At 45.9% G+C, this 16,584-nt stretch overlaps 1 protein-coding gene across 2 annotated transcripts in view; it reads left to right on the top strand.

Moving 5' to 3' along the window:
* Window positions 1-16,584, top strand: part of LOC115127104 (mitogen-activated protein kinase 1-like) — an 89,151-nt gene that overhangs the window by 55,953 nt on the left and 16,614 nt on the right. For both annotated transcript variants that reach the window (XM_065026929.1, XM_065026928.1), the window contains exon 6: window positions 9,450-9,691. In XM_065026929.1, the coding sequence (XP_064883001.1) occupies window positions 9,450-9,691 (242 nt within the window). The remainder of the gene's footprint in view (window positions 1-9,449; window positions 9,692-16,584) is intronic.

The raw sequence follows: 16,584 nt of genomic DNA, 5'->3' as shown, positions 1-16,584 counted from the left end.
ATATATATATGTATATGTATATATACACACACACACACACACACTACCATTCCATTTTCTTTTTAGAACACCTACTCATTCAAGGGTTTTTCTTTATTTTTACTATTTTCTACATTGTAGAATAATAGGGAAGACATCAAAACTATGAAATAACACATATGGAATCATGTAGTAACCAAAAAAGTGTTAAACAAATATTTATATTTGAGAATCTTCTAAGTGGCCGCCCTTTGCCTTGATGGCAGCTTTACACACTCTTGGCATTCTCTCAACCAGCTTCACCTGGAATGCTTTTCCAACAGTCTTGAAGGAGTTCCCACATATGCTGAGCACTTGTTGGCTCCCTTTCCTTCACTCTGCAGTCCAACTCAACATTCTGTTTCCCTTATCTTTCAAACTGTGCCCTTTTACAAAAGTTCTTAACCCATATGCGTTTTACTGACGTGCCAATATATTTGACATGATTTATCTTGTTGTTATTAGTCCCAACCTTCAGCTCCATCCCATCTATCTCTTAATACCATCCATATTGGATTTATGTGTAACTGTGCTGTTTCACAAATGTTCTGAACCTTTCTATTCTCATTGTTTCTCCAGATTGTCAATTGAAAATAAAAATAAATTCTAGAAGTAGTATTGATCCATTTGACTAGGACTTTTCAGATCACCCAGTAGTGCTGTCTGCAGGGTTAACTCCAGGTAAATATTACAATTCTTCAGCCATTCCTGGACCTGTGACCAAAAACAAGCTACATATGGGCAGTACCAAAACAAAATATCTAATGACTCTGCAGAGCTGGGAAGGTTGTATCCCCCATATAAATAACATTCTATTGGTTGCAAGAATTTTGTATAATAATTTAAATAGAACAAAAGTTTTGAATCTGGCTTTTACGTGTCCGTTTTACGTGTCAATTCATAAACCATGTGCCATGGAATCGGTACATCAAATCTTCCCAACTATGTTGCAATCTGTATGGCACAGCTGTCAATCGGTATGGCACAGTCACTGTATGGCACAGCTGTCAATCGGTATGGCACAGTCACTGTATGGCACAGCTGTCAATCTGTATGGCACAGCTGTCAATCGGTATGGCACAGTCACTGTATGGCACAGCTGTCAATCGGTATGGCACAGTCACTGTATGGCACAGCTGTCAATCTGTATGGCACAGCTGTCAATCGGTATGGCACAGTCACTGTATGGCACAGCTGTCAATCGGTATGGCACAGTCACTGTATGGCACAGCTGTCAATCTGTATGGCACAGCTGTCAATCTGTATGGCACAGCTGTCAATCGGTATGGCACAGTCACTGTATGGCACAGCTGTCAATCGGTATGGCACAGCTGTCAATCTGTATGGCACAGTCACTGTATGGCACAGCTGTCAATCTGTATGGCACAGTCACTGTATGGCACAGCTGTCAATCTGTATGGCACAGTCACTGTATGGCACAGCTGTCAATCTGTATGGCACAGCTGTCAATCGGTATGGCACAGCTGTCAATCTGTATGGCACAGTCACTGTATGGCACAGCTGTCAATCTGTATGGCACAGTCACTGTATGGCACAGCTGTCAATCTGTATGGCACAGCTGTCTGGCTTGCCATTCCAAATAAAATGAAAAACTAAAATCTATTTTTTTTATTAAATGTCGCTAGGTGTAGGCAAGACCATAAGTAAACTGGGATATGACTAAAGAGGTAATCATGAAAACTGGGATATGACTAAAGAGGTAATCATGAAAACTGGGATATGACTAAAGAGGTAATCATGGTAAACTGGGATATGACTAAAGAGGTAATCATGAAAACTGGGATATGACTAAAGAGGTAATCATGGTAAACTGGGATATGACTAAAGAGGTAATCATGGTAAACTGGGATATGACTAAAGAGGTAATCAGGATGATTTTCCTGAAAATAGACAGGTAGCAAGAGCTTGTCTATTTTTTGCTGACTTTCTATTAAAATGTATTGGAGTGAGATCCTTTATTTAGGATACTGTATACGGAGTACGTCCACATCATCATCAGACCATTTTATTGGTAAACTACACGGTAATGTAAAAGTTGGAATTTTTAGTGATGTAATATAGTACACTGATCATAGCTGCCTTTAAATATACACAGAGAGCTAACATGAATAATGTGCATGTCAATCTCTCCTGGCTCAAAATGGAGGAGAGATTGACTTCATCGCAACTTGTATTTGTGAGAGGTATAAGCTGTCTGTTTGAACTACTGGCACACAGCTCAGACACCCCATACATACCCCACAAGAGGTCCCCAGGAAGAGTAGCTTCTGCCTTGACAGGAACTAATGGGGATCCATAATAAACCCCAGGAAGAGTAGCTGCTGCCTAGGCAGGAACTAATGGGGATCCATAATAAACCCCAGGAAGAGTAGCTGCTGCCTTGACAGGAACTAATGGGGATCCATAATAAACCCCAGGAAGAGTAGCTGCTGCCTAGGCAGGAACTAATGGGGATCCATAATAAACCCCAGGAAGAGTAGCTGCTGCCTTGGCAGGAACTAATGGGGATCCATAATAAACCCCAGGAAGAGTAGCTGCTGCCTTGGTAGGAACTAACGGGGATCCATAATAAACCCCAGGAAGAGTAGCTGCTGCCTTGGCAGGAACTAATGGGGAACCATAATAAACCCCAGGAAGAGTAGCTGCTGCCTAGGCAGGAACTAATGGGGATCCATAATAAACCCCAGGAAGAGTAGATGCTGCTTGACAGGAACTAATGGGGATCCATAATAAACCCCAGGAAGAGTAGCTGCTTCCTTGGCAGGAACTAATGAGGATCCATAATAAACCCCAGGAAGAGTAGCTGCTGCCTTGGCAGGAACTAATGAGGATCCATAATAAACCCCAGGAAGAGTAGCTGCTGCCTTGACAGGAACTAATGAGGATCCATAATAAACCCCAGGAAGAGTAGCGGCTGCCTTGACAGGAATTATTCTGGGTGAGGGAGATATCATTAGTAAATTGACAGAAATTGGGAATTGATTGAGATATTTTCTTGAACAAATGTCTCTTATGAGTATTTCTCAACAGTAGAGGAAAAAGTGCATCTCTGTATCTACCTCCACTGTCGTGCAGTGATCACATAGATGCTCCTCTTTGGGTAGCCATGTCTTTTTGTCTCCCTTTTCTTATAGGCAATTGGTGTTCACTGAGCCTGTATTTGGTTAGGATCTGTATGGAGTAAAATGCTTTGCAGGTTTTTCTGTTAGTGCATTCACCAAATCCACCGTCCACTGACGTTTAGGCCCAGGTAGTTGGCACTGACGTTTAGGCCCAGGTACTGGGCACTGACGTTTAGGCCCAGGTAGTGGGCACTGACGTTTAGGCCCAGGTAGTGGGCACTGACGTTTAGGCCCAGGTAGTTGGCACTGACGTTTAGGCCCAGGTAGTTGGCACTGACGTTTAGGCCCAGGTACTGGGCACTGACGTTTAGGCCCAGGTAGTTGGCACTGACGTTTAGGCCCAGGTACTGGGCACTGACGTTTAGGCCCAGGTACTGGGCACTGACGTTTAGGCCCAGGTAGTGGGCACTGACGTTTAGGCCCAGGTAGTGGGCACTGACGTTTAGGCCCAGGTAGTTGGCACTGACGTTTAGGCCCAGGTAGTTGGCACTGACGTTTAGGCCCAGGTACTGGGCACTGACGTTTAGGCCCAGGTAGTGGGCACTGACGTTTAGGCCCAGGTAGTTGGCACTGACGTTTAGGCCCAGGTAGTTGGCACTGACGTTTAGGCCCAGGTAGTTGGCACTGACGTTTAGGCCCAGGTACTGGGCACTGACGTTTAGGCCCAGGTAGTTGGCACTGACGTTTAGGCCCAGGTACTGGGCACTGACGTTTAGGCCCAGGTAGTTGGCACTGACGTTTAGGCCCAGGTAGTGGGCACTGACGTTTAGGCCCAGGTAGTTGGCACTGACGTTTAGGCCCAGGTACTGGGCACTGACGTTTAGGCCCAGGTACTGGGCACTTGTTCCTGTAGACACTTGATCTGTGGAGACAGTAGGTCATCTGGGTAGACCCTGATCAGTTGGGGACAGTAGGACATCTGGGTAGACCCTGATCTGTTGGGGACGGTAGGACATCTGGGTAGACCCTGATCTGTTGGGGACGGTAGGACAAGGTCGCCTGGGTAGACCCTGATCTGTTGGGGACGGTAGGACAAGGTCGTCTGGGTAGACCCTGATCTGTTGGGGACGGTAGGACAAGGTCGTCTGGGTAGAGCAGGAATCTGACCTCTGAGGGGCAGTCCAGGGGCTGCAGATCAGTCCAACAACGCTGCTGGTTCATTGACGTAGATGTTGAACAGGGTTGGACTTAAACTGCACCCTTGTCTCACCCCTCGCCCTTGTGCAAAACCCTTTGATTGTTCAGTTTAATACTACATGTTGTTAAGGAGTAAATAGGAAGTATGATGTCATGTAGTTTACCCACAATGCTGTTTGAAGGGTTTTGTAATCTAATCCATCATGTCGTATGGAATCAAAAGCATTCTTAAAATCAACAATACATTTTTTTTTTTAAATCAACAATGTTTGTCTGATGAAGATGCTGGTTTATTAGTGTATGTGGTCTGTGTTTTATGTAGAAAGCATTGTGTGAGGAAGGTCTGTCGTCAGGCATTGAGATTTACAGCAGAACAGTTTCCCCATGTTACTGGTGACACAATGGCCAGGTCGCAGTTGTAAATGAGAACTTATTCTCAACTTGCCTACCTGGTTAAATAAAGGGTTAGGGTTATATATAAATACCTGGTTAAATAAAGGGTTAGGGTTATATATATAAATACCTGGTTAAATAAAGGGTTAGGGTTATATATATAAATACCTGGTTAAATAAAGGGTTATATATATAAATACCTGGTTAAATAAAGGGTTATATATATATAAATACCTGGTTAAATAAAGGGTTAGGGTTATATATATAAATACCTGGTTAAATAAAGGGTTATATATATAAATACCTGGTTAAATAAAGGGTTAGGGTTATATATATATATATAAATACCTGGTTAAATAAAGGGTTAGGGTTATATATATAAATACCTGGTTAAATAAAGGGTTATATATATAAATACCTGGTTAAATAAAGGGTTAGGGTTATATATATAAATACCTGGTTAAATAAAGGGTTATATATATATAAATACCTGGTTAAATAAAGGGTTATATATATAAATACCTGGTTAAATAAAGGGTTAGGGTTATATAAAGGGTTAGGGTTACACAACCAGGTTATATAAGGCATCTCAGCACAACCAGGTTACATAAGGCATCTCAGCACAACCAGGTTATATAAGGCATCTCAGCACAACCAGGTTACATAAGGCATCTCAGCACAACCAGGTTACATAAGGCATCTCAGCACAACCAGGTTATATAAGGCATCTCAGCACAACCAGGTTGAATAAGGCATCTCAGCACAACCAGGTTATATAAGGCATCTCAGCACAACCAGGTTATATAAGGCATCTCAGCACAACCAGGTTGAATAAGGCATCTCAGCACAACCAGGTTGAATAAGGCATCTCAGCACAACCAGGTTACATAAGGCATCTCAGCACAACCAGGTTATATAAGGCATCTCAGCACAACCAGGTTATATAAGGCATCTCAGCACAACCAGGTTGAATAAGGCATCTCAGCACAACCAGGTTATATAAGGCATCTCAGCACAACCAGGTTATATAAGGCATCTCAGCACAACCAGGTTACATAAGGCATCTCAGCACAACCAGGTTATATAAGGCATCTCAGCACAACCAGGTTGAATAAGGCATCTCAGCACAACCAGGTTATATAAGGCATCTCAGCACAACCAGGTTATATAAGGCATCTCAGCACAACCAGGTTGAATAAGGCATCTCAGCACAACCAGGTTGAATAAGGCATCTCAGCACAACCAGGTTATATAAGGCATCTCAGCACAACCAGGTTGAATAAGGCATCTCAGCACAACCAGGTTATATAAGGCATCTCAGCACAACCAGGTTATAAGGCAAGGCATCTCTCAGCACAACCAGGTTATATAAGGCATCTCAGCACAACCAGGTTATATAAGGCATCTCAGCACAACCAGGTTATATAAGGCATCTCAGCACAACCAGGTTGAATAAGGCATCTCAGCACAACCAGGTTATATAAGGCATCTCAGCACAACCAGGTTATATAAGGCATCTCAGCACAACCAGGTTACATAAGGCATCTCAGCACAACCAGGTTATATAAGGCATCTCAGCACAACCAGGTTGAATAAGGCATCTCAGCACAACCAGGTTATATAAGGCATCTCAGCACAACCAGGTTATATAAGGCATCTCAGCACAACCAGGTTGAATAAGGCATCTCAGCACAACCAGGTTGAATAAGGCATCTCAGCACAACCAGGTTATATAAGGCATCTCAGCACAACCAGGTTGAATAAGGCATCTCAGCACAACCAGGTTATATAAGGCATCTCAGCACAACCAGGTTATATAAGGCATCTCAGCACAACCAGGTTATATAAGGCATCTCAGCACAACCATGTTATATAAGGCATCTCAGCACAACCAGGTTATATAAGGCATCTCAGCACAACCAGGTTATATAAGGCATCTCAGCACAACCAGGTTACATAAGGCATCTCAGCACAACCAGGTTACATAAGGCATCTCAGCACAACCAGGTTATATAAGGCATCTCAGCACAACCAGGTTACATAAGGCATCTCAGCACAACCAGGTTACATAAGGCATCTCAGCACAACCAGGTTACATAAGGCATCTCAGCACAACCAGGTTACATAAGGCATCTCAGCACAACCAGGTTATATAAGGCATCTCAGCACAACCAGGTTACATAAGGCATCTCAGCACAACCAGGTTACATAAGGCATCTCAGCACAACCAGGTTATATAAGGCATCTCAGCACAACCAGGTTGAATAAGGCATCTCAGCACAACCAGGTTGAATAAGGCATCTCACTGAGCCATTTACACTGAGCCATTGGAATCAGTTCATCAGGCCCTGATCTATTTTACGTCACTGGGAATACAGATCTGTTGGTCACAGAGACCTTAAATAAAAGATAAGCAGTCAGTATCTGACTTTGCCTCATACAGTGCGACACATCACGTATAATTGATCAGGCTGTTGGTTGAGGCCTGGCACAGATGTTATCCACCTAAGACACGGGAGCAGAATTGAAGCAGAAATGCCAGAAATTCACATCACAATCTGAGCCAATCATAAGCGTAAGGAACTATTTCCCTCCACCTCCCCCATATCTCCTATTTATTTGACCTTTTATTTAACTAGGCAAGCCAGTTAAGAACAAATTCTTATTTACAATGACTGCCTACCGGGGAACAGTGGGTTAACTGCCTTGTTCAGGGGGCAGAACAACAGATTTTCACCTTGTCAGCTCTGGGATTCGATCCAGCAACCTTTTGGTTACTAGTTCAACGCTCTAACCATTAGGCTACCTGTTGGTTACTAGTCTATCACTCTAACCACTAGGTTACCTGCTGGTTACTAGTCCAACACTCTAACCACTAGGCTCTAACCACTAGGCTACCTGCTGGTTACTAGTCCAACGCTCTAACCACTAGGCTCTAACCACTAGGCTACCTGCTGGTTACTAGTCCAACACTCTAACCACTAGGCTACCTGCTGGTTACTAGTCCAACACTCTAACCACTAGGCTACCTGCTGGTTACTAGTCCAAAGCTCTGTCCACTAGGCTACCTGCTGGTTACTAGTCCAACACTCTAACCACTAGGCTACCTGCTGGTTACTAGTCCAACACTCTAACCACTAGGCTACCTGCTGGTTACTAGTCCAACACTCTAACCACTAGGCTACTTTCTGGTTACTAGTCCAACACTCTAACCACTAGGCTACCTGCTGGTTACTAGTCCAACGCTCTAACCACTAGACTACCTGCTGGTTACTAGTCCAACACTCTAACCACTAGGCTACCTGCTGGTTACTAGTCCAACACTCTAACCACTCGGCTACCTGCTGGTTACTATTCCAACACTCTGTCCACTAGGCTACCTGCTGGTTACTAGTCCAACACTCTAACCACTAGGCTACCTGCTGGTTACTAGTCCCACGCTCTAACCACTAGGCTACCTGCTGGTTACTAGTCCAACACTCTAACCACTAGGCTACCTGCTGGTTACTAGTCCAACACTCTAACCACTCGGCTACCTGCTGGTTACTATTCCAACACTCTAACCACTAGGCTACCTGCTGGTTACTAGTCCAACACTCTAACCACTAGGCTACCTGCTAGTTACTAGTCCAACACTCTAACCACTAGGCTACCTGCTGGTTACTAGTCCAACGTTCTAACCACTAGGCTACCTGCTGGTTACTAGTCCAACACTAACCACTAGGCTACCTGCTGGTTACTAGTCCAACACTCTAACCACTAGGCTACCTGCTGGTTACTAGTCCAACACTCTAACCACTAGGCTACCTGCTGGTTACTAGTCCAACACTCTAACCACTAGGCTACCTGCTGGTTACTAGTCCAACACTAACCACTAGGCTACCTGCTGGTTACTAGTCCAACACTCTAACCACTAGGCTACCTGCTGGTTACTAGTCCAACACTAACCACTAGGCTACCTGCTGGTTACTAGTCCAACGTTCTAACCATTAGGCTGCCTGCCACAACCACATCTCTCATCTCTCCCCTCAGGGTGCAGGTAGCCTAGTGATTAAGAGCATTGGGCCAGTACCCGAAAGGTCACTGGTTTGAATCCCTGCGCGGACTAGTTGAATATCTGTCGATGTGCCCTTGAGCAAGGCACTTTACCCTAATTGCTCCTGTAAGTCACTCTGGATAAGATTGACTAAAATGTAAACGTCTGCTCTCTCTCATCTTCACCACATCTCTCCCCTCTGTTGTGGTCTACAAGACCATGGTGCTTGCCTACGGAGCTGTGAGGGGAACGGCACCTCAGTACCTCCAGGCTCTGATCAGGCCCTACACCCAAACAAGGGCACTGCGTTCATCCACCTCTGGCCTGCTCGCCTCCCTACCACTGAGGAAGTACAGTTCCCGCGCAGCCCAGTCAAAACTGTTCGCTGCTCTGGCCCCCCAATGGTGGAACAAACTCCCTCACGACGCCAGGACAGCGGAGTCAATCACCACCTTCCGGAGACACCTGAAACCCCACCTCTTTAAGGAATACCTAGGATAGGATAAAGTAATCCCTCTCACCCCCCCCCTTAAAAGATTTAGATGCACTATTGTAAAGTGGCTGTTCCACTGGATGTCATAAGGTGAACGCACCAATTTGTAAGTCGCTCTGGATAAGAGCGTCTGCTAAATGACTTAAATGTAAATGTAGATGTGGTCTACCAGTTATGGCGATGAGGTGGTTGGTTATCACAACACTTCATGTTTCATGTCTCCCTCCAGGTATCCTAGGGTCTCCTTCCCAGGAGGATCTGAACTGCATCATTAACATCAAGGCCAGGAACTACCTGCTGTCTCTCCCACTGCGCTGCAAGGTCCCCTGGAACACCCTCTTCCCCAAAGCCGACTCCAAAGCTCTGGACCTGCTGGACAAGATGTTGACCTTCAACCCCCACAAGAGGATCGAGGTGGAGGCGGCTCTGGCTCACCCTTACCTGGAGCAGTACTACGACCCTACAGATGAGGTAATGAACCCTGACCCCTGACCCTACGACCTTACAGATGGGGTATTTGTCAGAAATCAGTAGTCAATGAATAATGTTAGTGGATTAGGTTTCAGGTATGTCCTAAATGTCCCTGACCAATGATGATATCTCTTCTATTGTATTAATTCAGTCATCTCTATATCCTGTAACAGAGACCCTAACCTCCTGTCTCTCTGTTAGCCTGTAACAGAGACTCTAACCTCCTGTCTGTCTGTTAGCCTGTAACAGAGACTCTAACCTCCTGTCTGTCTGTTAGCCTGTAACAGAGACTCTAACCTCCTGTCTCTCTGTTAGCCTGTAACAGAGACTCTAACCTCCTGTCTGTCTCTCTGTTAGCCTGTAACAGAGACTCTAACCTCCTGTCTGTCTCTCTGTTAGCCTGTAACAGAGACTCTAACCTCCTGTCTGTCTCTCTGTTAGCCTGTAACAGAGACTCTAACCTCCTGTCTGTCTCTCTGTTAGCCTGTAACAGAGACTCTAACCTCCTGTCTGTCTCTCTGTTAGCCTGTAACAGAGACTCTAACCTCCTGTCTGTCTCTCTGTTAGCCTGTAACAGAGACTCTAACCTCCTGTCTGTCTGTTAGCCTGTAACAAAGACTCTAGCCTCCTGTCTGTCTGTTAGCCTGTAACAGAGACCCTAACCTCCTGTCTGTCTGTTAGCCTGTAACAAATACTCTAACCTCCTGTCTGTTAGCCTGTAACAGAGACTCTAACCTCCTGTCTGTCTCTCTGTTAGCCTGTAACAGACTCTAACCTCCTGTCTGTCTCTCTGTTAGCCTGTAACAGAGACCCTAACCTCATGTCTGTCTGTCTGTCTGTCCCTCTGTTAGCCTGTAACAGAGACTCTAACCTCCTGTCTGTCTGTTAGCCTGTAACAGAGACTCTAACCTCCTGTCTGTCTGTTAGCCTGTAACAGAGACTCTAACCTCCTGTCTGTCTCTCTGTTAGCCTGTAACAGAGACTCTAACCTCCTGTCTGTCTCTCTGTTAGCCTGTAACAAAGACTCTAACCTCCTGTCTGTCTGTTAGCCTGTAACAGAGACCCTAACCTCCTGTCTCTCTGTTAGCCTGTAACAGACTCTAACCTCCTGTCTGTCTCTCTGTTAGCCTGTAACAGAGACTCTAACCTCCTGTCTGTCTCTCTGTTAGCCTGTAACAGAGACTCTAACCTCCTGTCTGTCTGTCTGTCTGTCTGTCTGTCTGTCTGTCTGTCTGTCTGTCTGTCTGTCTGTCTGTGTCTGTTAGCCTGTAACAGAGACTCTAACCTCCTGTCTGTCTCTCTGTTAGCCTGTAACAGAGACTCTAACCTCCTGTCTGTCTCTCTGTTAGCCTGTAACAGAGACTCTAACCTCCTGTCTGTCTCTCTGTTAGCCTGTAACAGAGACTCTAACCTCCTGTCTGTCTGTTAGCCTGTAACAGAGACTCTAACCTCCTGTCTGTCTGTTAGCCTGTAACAGAGACTCTAACCTCCTGTCTGTCTGTTAGCCTGTAACAGAGACTCTAACCTCCTGTCTGTCTGTTAGCCTGTAACAGAGACTCTAACCTCCTGTCTCTCTCTCTCTGTTAGCCTGTAACAGAGACTCTAACCTCCTGTCTGTCTGTCTGTCTGTCTGCCTGTAACAGAGACTCTAACCTCCTGTCTGTCTCTCTGTTAGCCTGTAACAGAGATGCTAACCTCCTGTCTGTCTCTTAGCCTGTAACAGAGACTCTAACCTCCTGTCTGTCTCTCTGTTAGCCTGTAACAGAGACCCTAACCTACTGTCTGTCTGTCTGTTAGCCTGTAACAGAGACTCTAACCTCCTGTCTCTCTCTCTGTTAGCCTATAACAGAGACTCTAACCTCCTGTCTGTCTGTTAGCCTGTAACAAAGACTCTAACCTCCTGCCTGTCTCTCTGTTAGCCTGTAACAGAGACTCTAACCTTCTGTCTGTCTGTCTGTCTGTTAGCCTGTAACAGAGACTCTAACCTCCTGTCTGTCTGTTAGCCTGTAACAGAGACTCTAACCTCCTGTCTCTCTCTCTGTTAGCCTGTAACAGAGACTCTAACCTCCTGTCTGTCTCTCTCTCTTTCTGTTAGCCTGTAACAGAGACTCTAACCTCCTGTCTGTCTGTTAGCCTGTAACAGAGACTCTAACCTCCTGTCTGTCTCTTAGCCTGTAACAGAGACTCTAACCTCCTGTCTGTCTCTCTATTAGCCTGTAACAGAGACCCTAACCTCCTGTCTGTCTGTCTGTTAGCCTGTAACAGAGACTCTAACCTCCTGTCTGTCTGTTAGCCTGTAACAGAGACTCTAACCTCCTGTCTGTCTCTCTGTTAGCCTGTAACAGAGACCCTAACCTCCTGTCTCTCTCTCTGTTATCCTGTAACAGAGACTCTAACCTCCTGCCTGTCTCTCTGTTAGCCTGTAACAGAGACTCTAACATTCTGTCTGTCTGTCTGTCTGTTAGCCTGTAACAGAGACTCTAACCTCCTGTCTGTCTGTTAGCCTGTAACAGAGACTCTAACCTCCTGTCTCTGTCTGTCTGTTAGCCTGTAACAGAGACCCTAACCTCCTGTCTGTCTATCTGTTAGCCTGTAACAGAGACTCTAACCTCCTGTCTCTCTCTCTGTTAGCCTGTAACAGAAACTCTAACCTCCTGTCTGTCTCTCTGTTAGCCTGTAACAGAGACGCTAACCTCCTGTCTGTCTCTCTGTTAGCCTGTAACAAAGACTCTAACCTCCTGTCTCTCTCTCTGTTAGCCTGTAACAGAGACTATAACCTCCTGTCTGTCTCGCTCTTTCTGTTAGCCTGTAACAGAGACCCTAACCTCCTGTCTGTCTGTCTGTTAGCCTGTAACAGAGACTCTAACCTCCTGTCTGTCTCTCTCTCTTTCTGTTAGCCTGTAACAGAGACTCTAACCTCCTGTCTGTCTGTTAGCCTGTAACAGAGACTCTAACCTCCTGCCTGTCTGTCTGTTAGCCTGTAACAGAGACTCTAACCTCCTGTCTGTCTGTCTGTTAGCCTGTAACAGAGACCCTAACCTCCTGTCTGTCTGTCTGTCTGTCTGTCTGTTAGCCTGTAACAGAGACTCTAACCTCCTGTCTGTCTGTTAGCCTGTAACAGAGACTCTAACCTCCTGTCTGTCTGTTAGCCTGTAACAGAGACTCTAACCTCCTGTCTGTCTGTTAGCCTGTAACAGAGACTCTAACCTCCTGTCTGTCTCTCTGTTAGCCTGTAACAGAGACTCTAACCTCCTGTCTGTCTCTCTGTTAGCCTGTAACAGAGACTCTAACCTCCTGCCTGTCTCTCTGTTAGCCTGTAACAGAGACTCTAACCTCCTGTCTGTCTGTTAGCCTGTAACAGAGACTCTAACCTCCTGTCTGTCTCTCTGTTAGCCTGTAACAGAGACTCTAACCTCCTGTCTGTCTCTCTGTTAGCCTGTAACAGAGACTCTAACCTCCTGTCTGTCTCTCTGTTAGCCTGTAACAGAGACTCTAACCTCCTGTCTGTCTGTTAGCCTGTAACAGAGACTCTAACCTCCTGTCTCTCTCTCTCTGTTAGCCTGTAACAGAGACTCTAACCTCCTGTCTGTCTGTCTGTCTGTCTGTTAGCCTGTAACAGAGACTCTAACCTCCTGTCTGTCTCTCTGTTAGCCTGTAACAGAGATGCTAACCTCCTGTCTGTCTCTTAGCCTGTAACAGAGACTCTAACCTCCTGTCTGTCTCTCTGTTAGCCTGTAACAGAGACTCTAACCTCCTGTCTGTCTCTCTCTCTTTCTGTTAGCCTGTAACAGAGACTCTAACCTCCTGTCTGTCTCTTAGCCTGTAACAGAGACTCTAACCTCCTGTCTGTCTCTCTATTAGCCTGTAACAGAGACCCTAACCTCCTGTCTGTTAGCCTGTAACAGAGACCCTAACCTCCTGCCTGTCTCTCTGTTAGCCTGTAACAGAGACTCTAACCTTCTGTCTGTCTGTCTGTCTGTTAGCCTGTAACAGAGACTCTAACCTCCTGTCTGTCTGTTAGCCTGTAACAGAGACTCTAACCTCCTGTCTGTTAGCCTGTAACAGAGACCCTAACCTCCTGTCTGTCTGTCTGTTAGCCTGTAACAGAGACGCTAACCTCCTGTCTGTCTCTCTGTTAGCCTGTAACAGAGACTCTAACCTCCTGTCTGTCTGTTAGCCTGTAACAGAGACGCTAACCTCCTGTCTGTCTGTCTGTCTGTTAGCCTGTAACAGAGATGCTAACCTCCTGTCTGTCTGTCTGTTAGCCTGTAACAGAGACGCTAACCTCCTGTCTGTCTCTCTGTTAGCCTGTAACAGAGACTCTAACCTCCTGTCTGTCTCTCTGTTAGCCTGTAACAGAGATGCTAACCTCCTGTCTGTCTGTCTGTTAGCCTGTAACAGAGACGCTAACCTCCTGTCTGTCTCTCTGTTAGCCTGTAACAGAGACTCTAACCTCCTGTCTGTCTCTTAGCCTGTAACAGAGACTCTAACCTCCTGTCTGTCTCTCTATTATCCTGTAACAGAGACCTAACCTCCTGTCTGTCTGTCTGTTAGCCTGTAACAGAGACTCTAACCTCCTGTCTGTCTCTCTGTTAGCCTGTAACAGAGACCCTAACCTCCTGCCTGTCTCTCTGTTAGCCTGTAACAGAGACTCTAACCTTCTGTCTGTCTGTCTGTCTGTTAGCCTGTAACAGAGACTCTAACCTCCTGTCTGTCTGTTAGCCTGTAACAGAGACCCTAACCTCCTGTCTGTCTGTCTGTTAGCCTGTAACAGAGACTCTAACCTCCTGTCTCTCTCTCTGTTAGCCTGTAACAGAAACTCTAACCTCCTGTCTGTCTCTCTGTTAGCCTGTAACAAAGACTCTAACCTCCTGTCTGTCTCTCTGTTAGCCTGTAACAAAGACTCTAACCTCCTGTCTCTCTCTCTGTTAGCCTGTAACAGAGACTCTAACCTCCTGTCTCTCTCTCTGTTAGCCTGTAACACAGACTCTAACCTCCTGTCTGTCTCTCTGTTAGCCTGTAACAGAGACTCTAACCTCCTGTCTGTCTGTTAGCCTGTAACAGAGACCCTAACCTCCTGTCTGTCTGTCTGTTAGCCTGTAACAGAGACTCTAACCTCCTGTCTGTCTGTTAGCCTGTAACAGAGACTCTAACCTCCTGTCTGTCTGTTAGCCTGTAACAGAGACCCTAACCTCCTGTCTGTCTGTTAGCCTGTAACAGAGACTCTAACCTCCTGTCTGTCTGTTAGCCTGTAACAGAGACTCTAACCTCCTGTCTGTCTGTTAGCCTGTAACAGAGACGCTAACCTCCTGTCTGTCTCTCTGTTAGCCTGTAACAGAGACTCTAACCTCCTGTCTGTCTGTTAGCCTGTAACAGAGACCCTAACCTCCTGTCTGTCTCGCTCTCTTTCTGTTAGCCTGTAACAGAGACCCTAACCTCCTGTCTGTCTCGCTCTCTTTCTGTTAGCCTGTAACAGAGACGCTAACCTCCTGTCTGTCTGTCTGTTAGCCTGTAACAGAGACTCTAACCTCCTGTCTGTCTGTCTGTTAGCCTGTAACAGAGACTCTAACCTCCTGTCTGTCTGTCTGTTAGCCTGTAACAGAGACCCTAACCTCCTGTCTGTCTGTCTGTTAGCCTGTAACAGAGACTCTAACCTCCTGTCTGTCTGTCTGTTAGCCTGTAACAGAGACTCTAACCTCCTGTCTGTCTGTTAGCCTGTAACAGAGACTCTAACCTCCTGTCTGTCTGTTAGCCTGTAACAGAGACTCTAACCTCCTGTCTGTCTGTCTGTTAGCCTGCAACAGAGACCCTAACCTCCTGTCTGTCTCTCTGTTAGCCTGTAACAGAGACTCTATCCTCCTCTCTCTTTCTGTTAGCCTGTAACATAGACTCTATTCTCCTCTCTCTCTGTTAGCCTGTAACAGAGATGCTAACCTCCTGTCTGTCTGTCTGTTAGCCTGTAACAGAGACTCTATCCTCCTCTCTCTCTGTTAGCCTGTAACAGAGACTCTATCCTCCTCTCTCTCTGTTAGCCTGTAACAGAGACTCTAACCTCCTGTCTGTCTCTCTCTCTGTCTGTTAGCCTGTAACAGAGACTCTAACCTCCTGTCTTTCTGTTAGCCTGTAACAGAGACTCTAACCTCCTGTCTGTCTCTCTCTCTGTCTGTTAGCCTGTAACAGAGACTCTAACCTCCTGTCTGTCTGTTAGCCTGTAACAGAGACTCTAACCTCCTGTCTGTCTCTCTCTCTGTCTGTTAGCCTGTAACAGAGACTCTAACCTCCTGTCTGTCTGTTAGCCTGTAACAGAGACTCTAACCTCCTGTCTTTCTGTTAGCCTGTAACAGAGACTCTAACCTCCTGTCTGTCTGTTAGCCTGTAACAGAGACTCTAACCTCCTGTCTCTCTCTCTTTCTGTTAGCCTGTAACAGAGACTCTAACCTCCTGTCTGTCTCTCTCTCTGTCTGTTAGCCTGTAACAGAGACTCTAACCTCCTGTCTGTCTGTTAGCCTGTAACAGAGACTCTAACCTCCTGTCTTTCTGTTAGCCTGTAACAGAGACTCTAACCTCCTGTCTGTCTGTTAGCCTGTAACAGAGACTCTAACCTCCTGTCTGTCTCTCTCTCTGTCTGTTAGCCTGTAACAGAGACTCTAACCTCCTGTCTGTCTGTTAGCCTGTAACAGAGACTCTAACCTCCTGTCTTTCTGTTAGCCTGTAACAGAGACTCTAACCTCCTGTCTGTCTGTTAGCCTGTAACAGAGACTCTAACCTCCTGTCTGTCTCTCTCTCTCTTTCTGTTAGGAGGTTAGGGTCTCTGTTACAGGCTGTCTGTCTCTCTCTTTCTGTTAGCCTGTAACAGAGACTCTAACCTCCTGTCTGTCTCTCTCTCTTTCTGT

The sequence above is a fragment of the Oncorhynchus nerka genome, linkage group LG13, assembly GCF_034236695.1.
Source record: "Oncorhynchus nerka isolate Pitt River linkage group LG13, Oner_Uvic_2.0, whole genome shotgun sequence".
NCBI classification, from domain to species: domain Eukaryota; kingdom Metazoa; phylum Chordata; class Actinopteri; order Salmoniformes; family Salmonidae; genus Oncorhynchus; species Oncorhynchus nerka.
The sequence above is the reverse complement of the archived record's forward strand: the minus strand, read 5'-3'. Positions and strand labels throughout refer to the sequence as shown.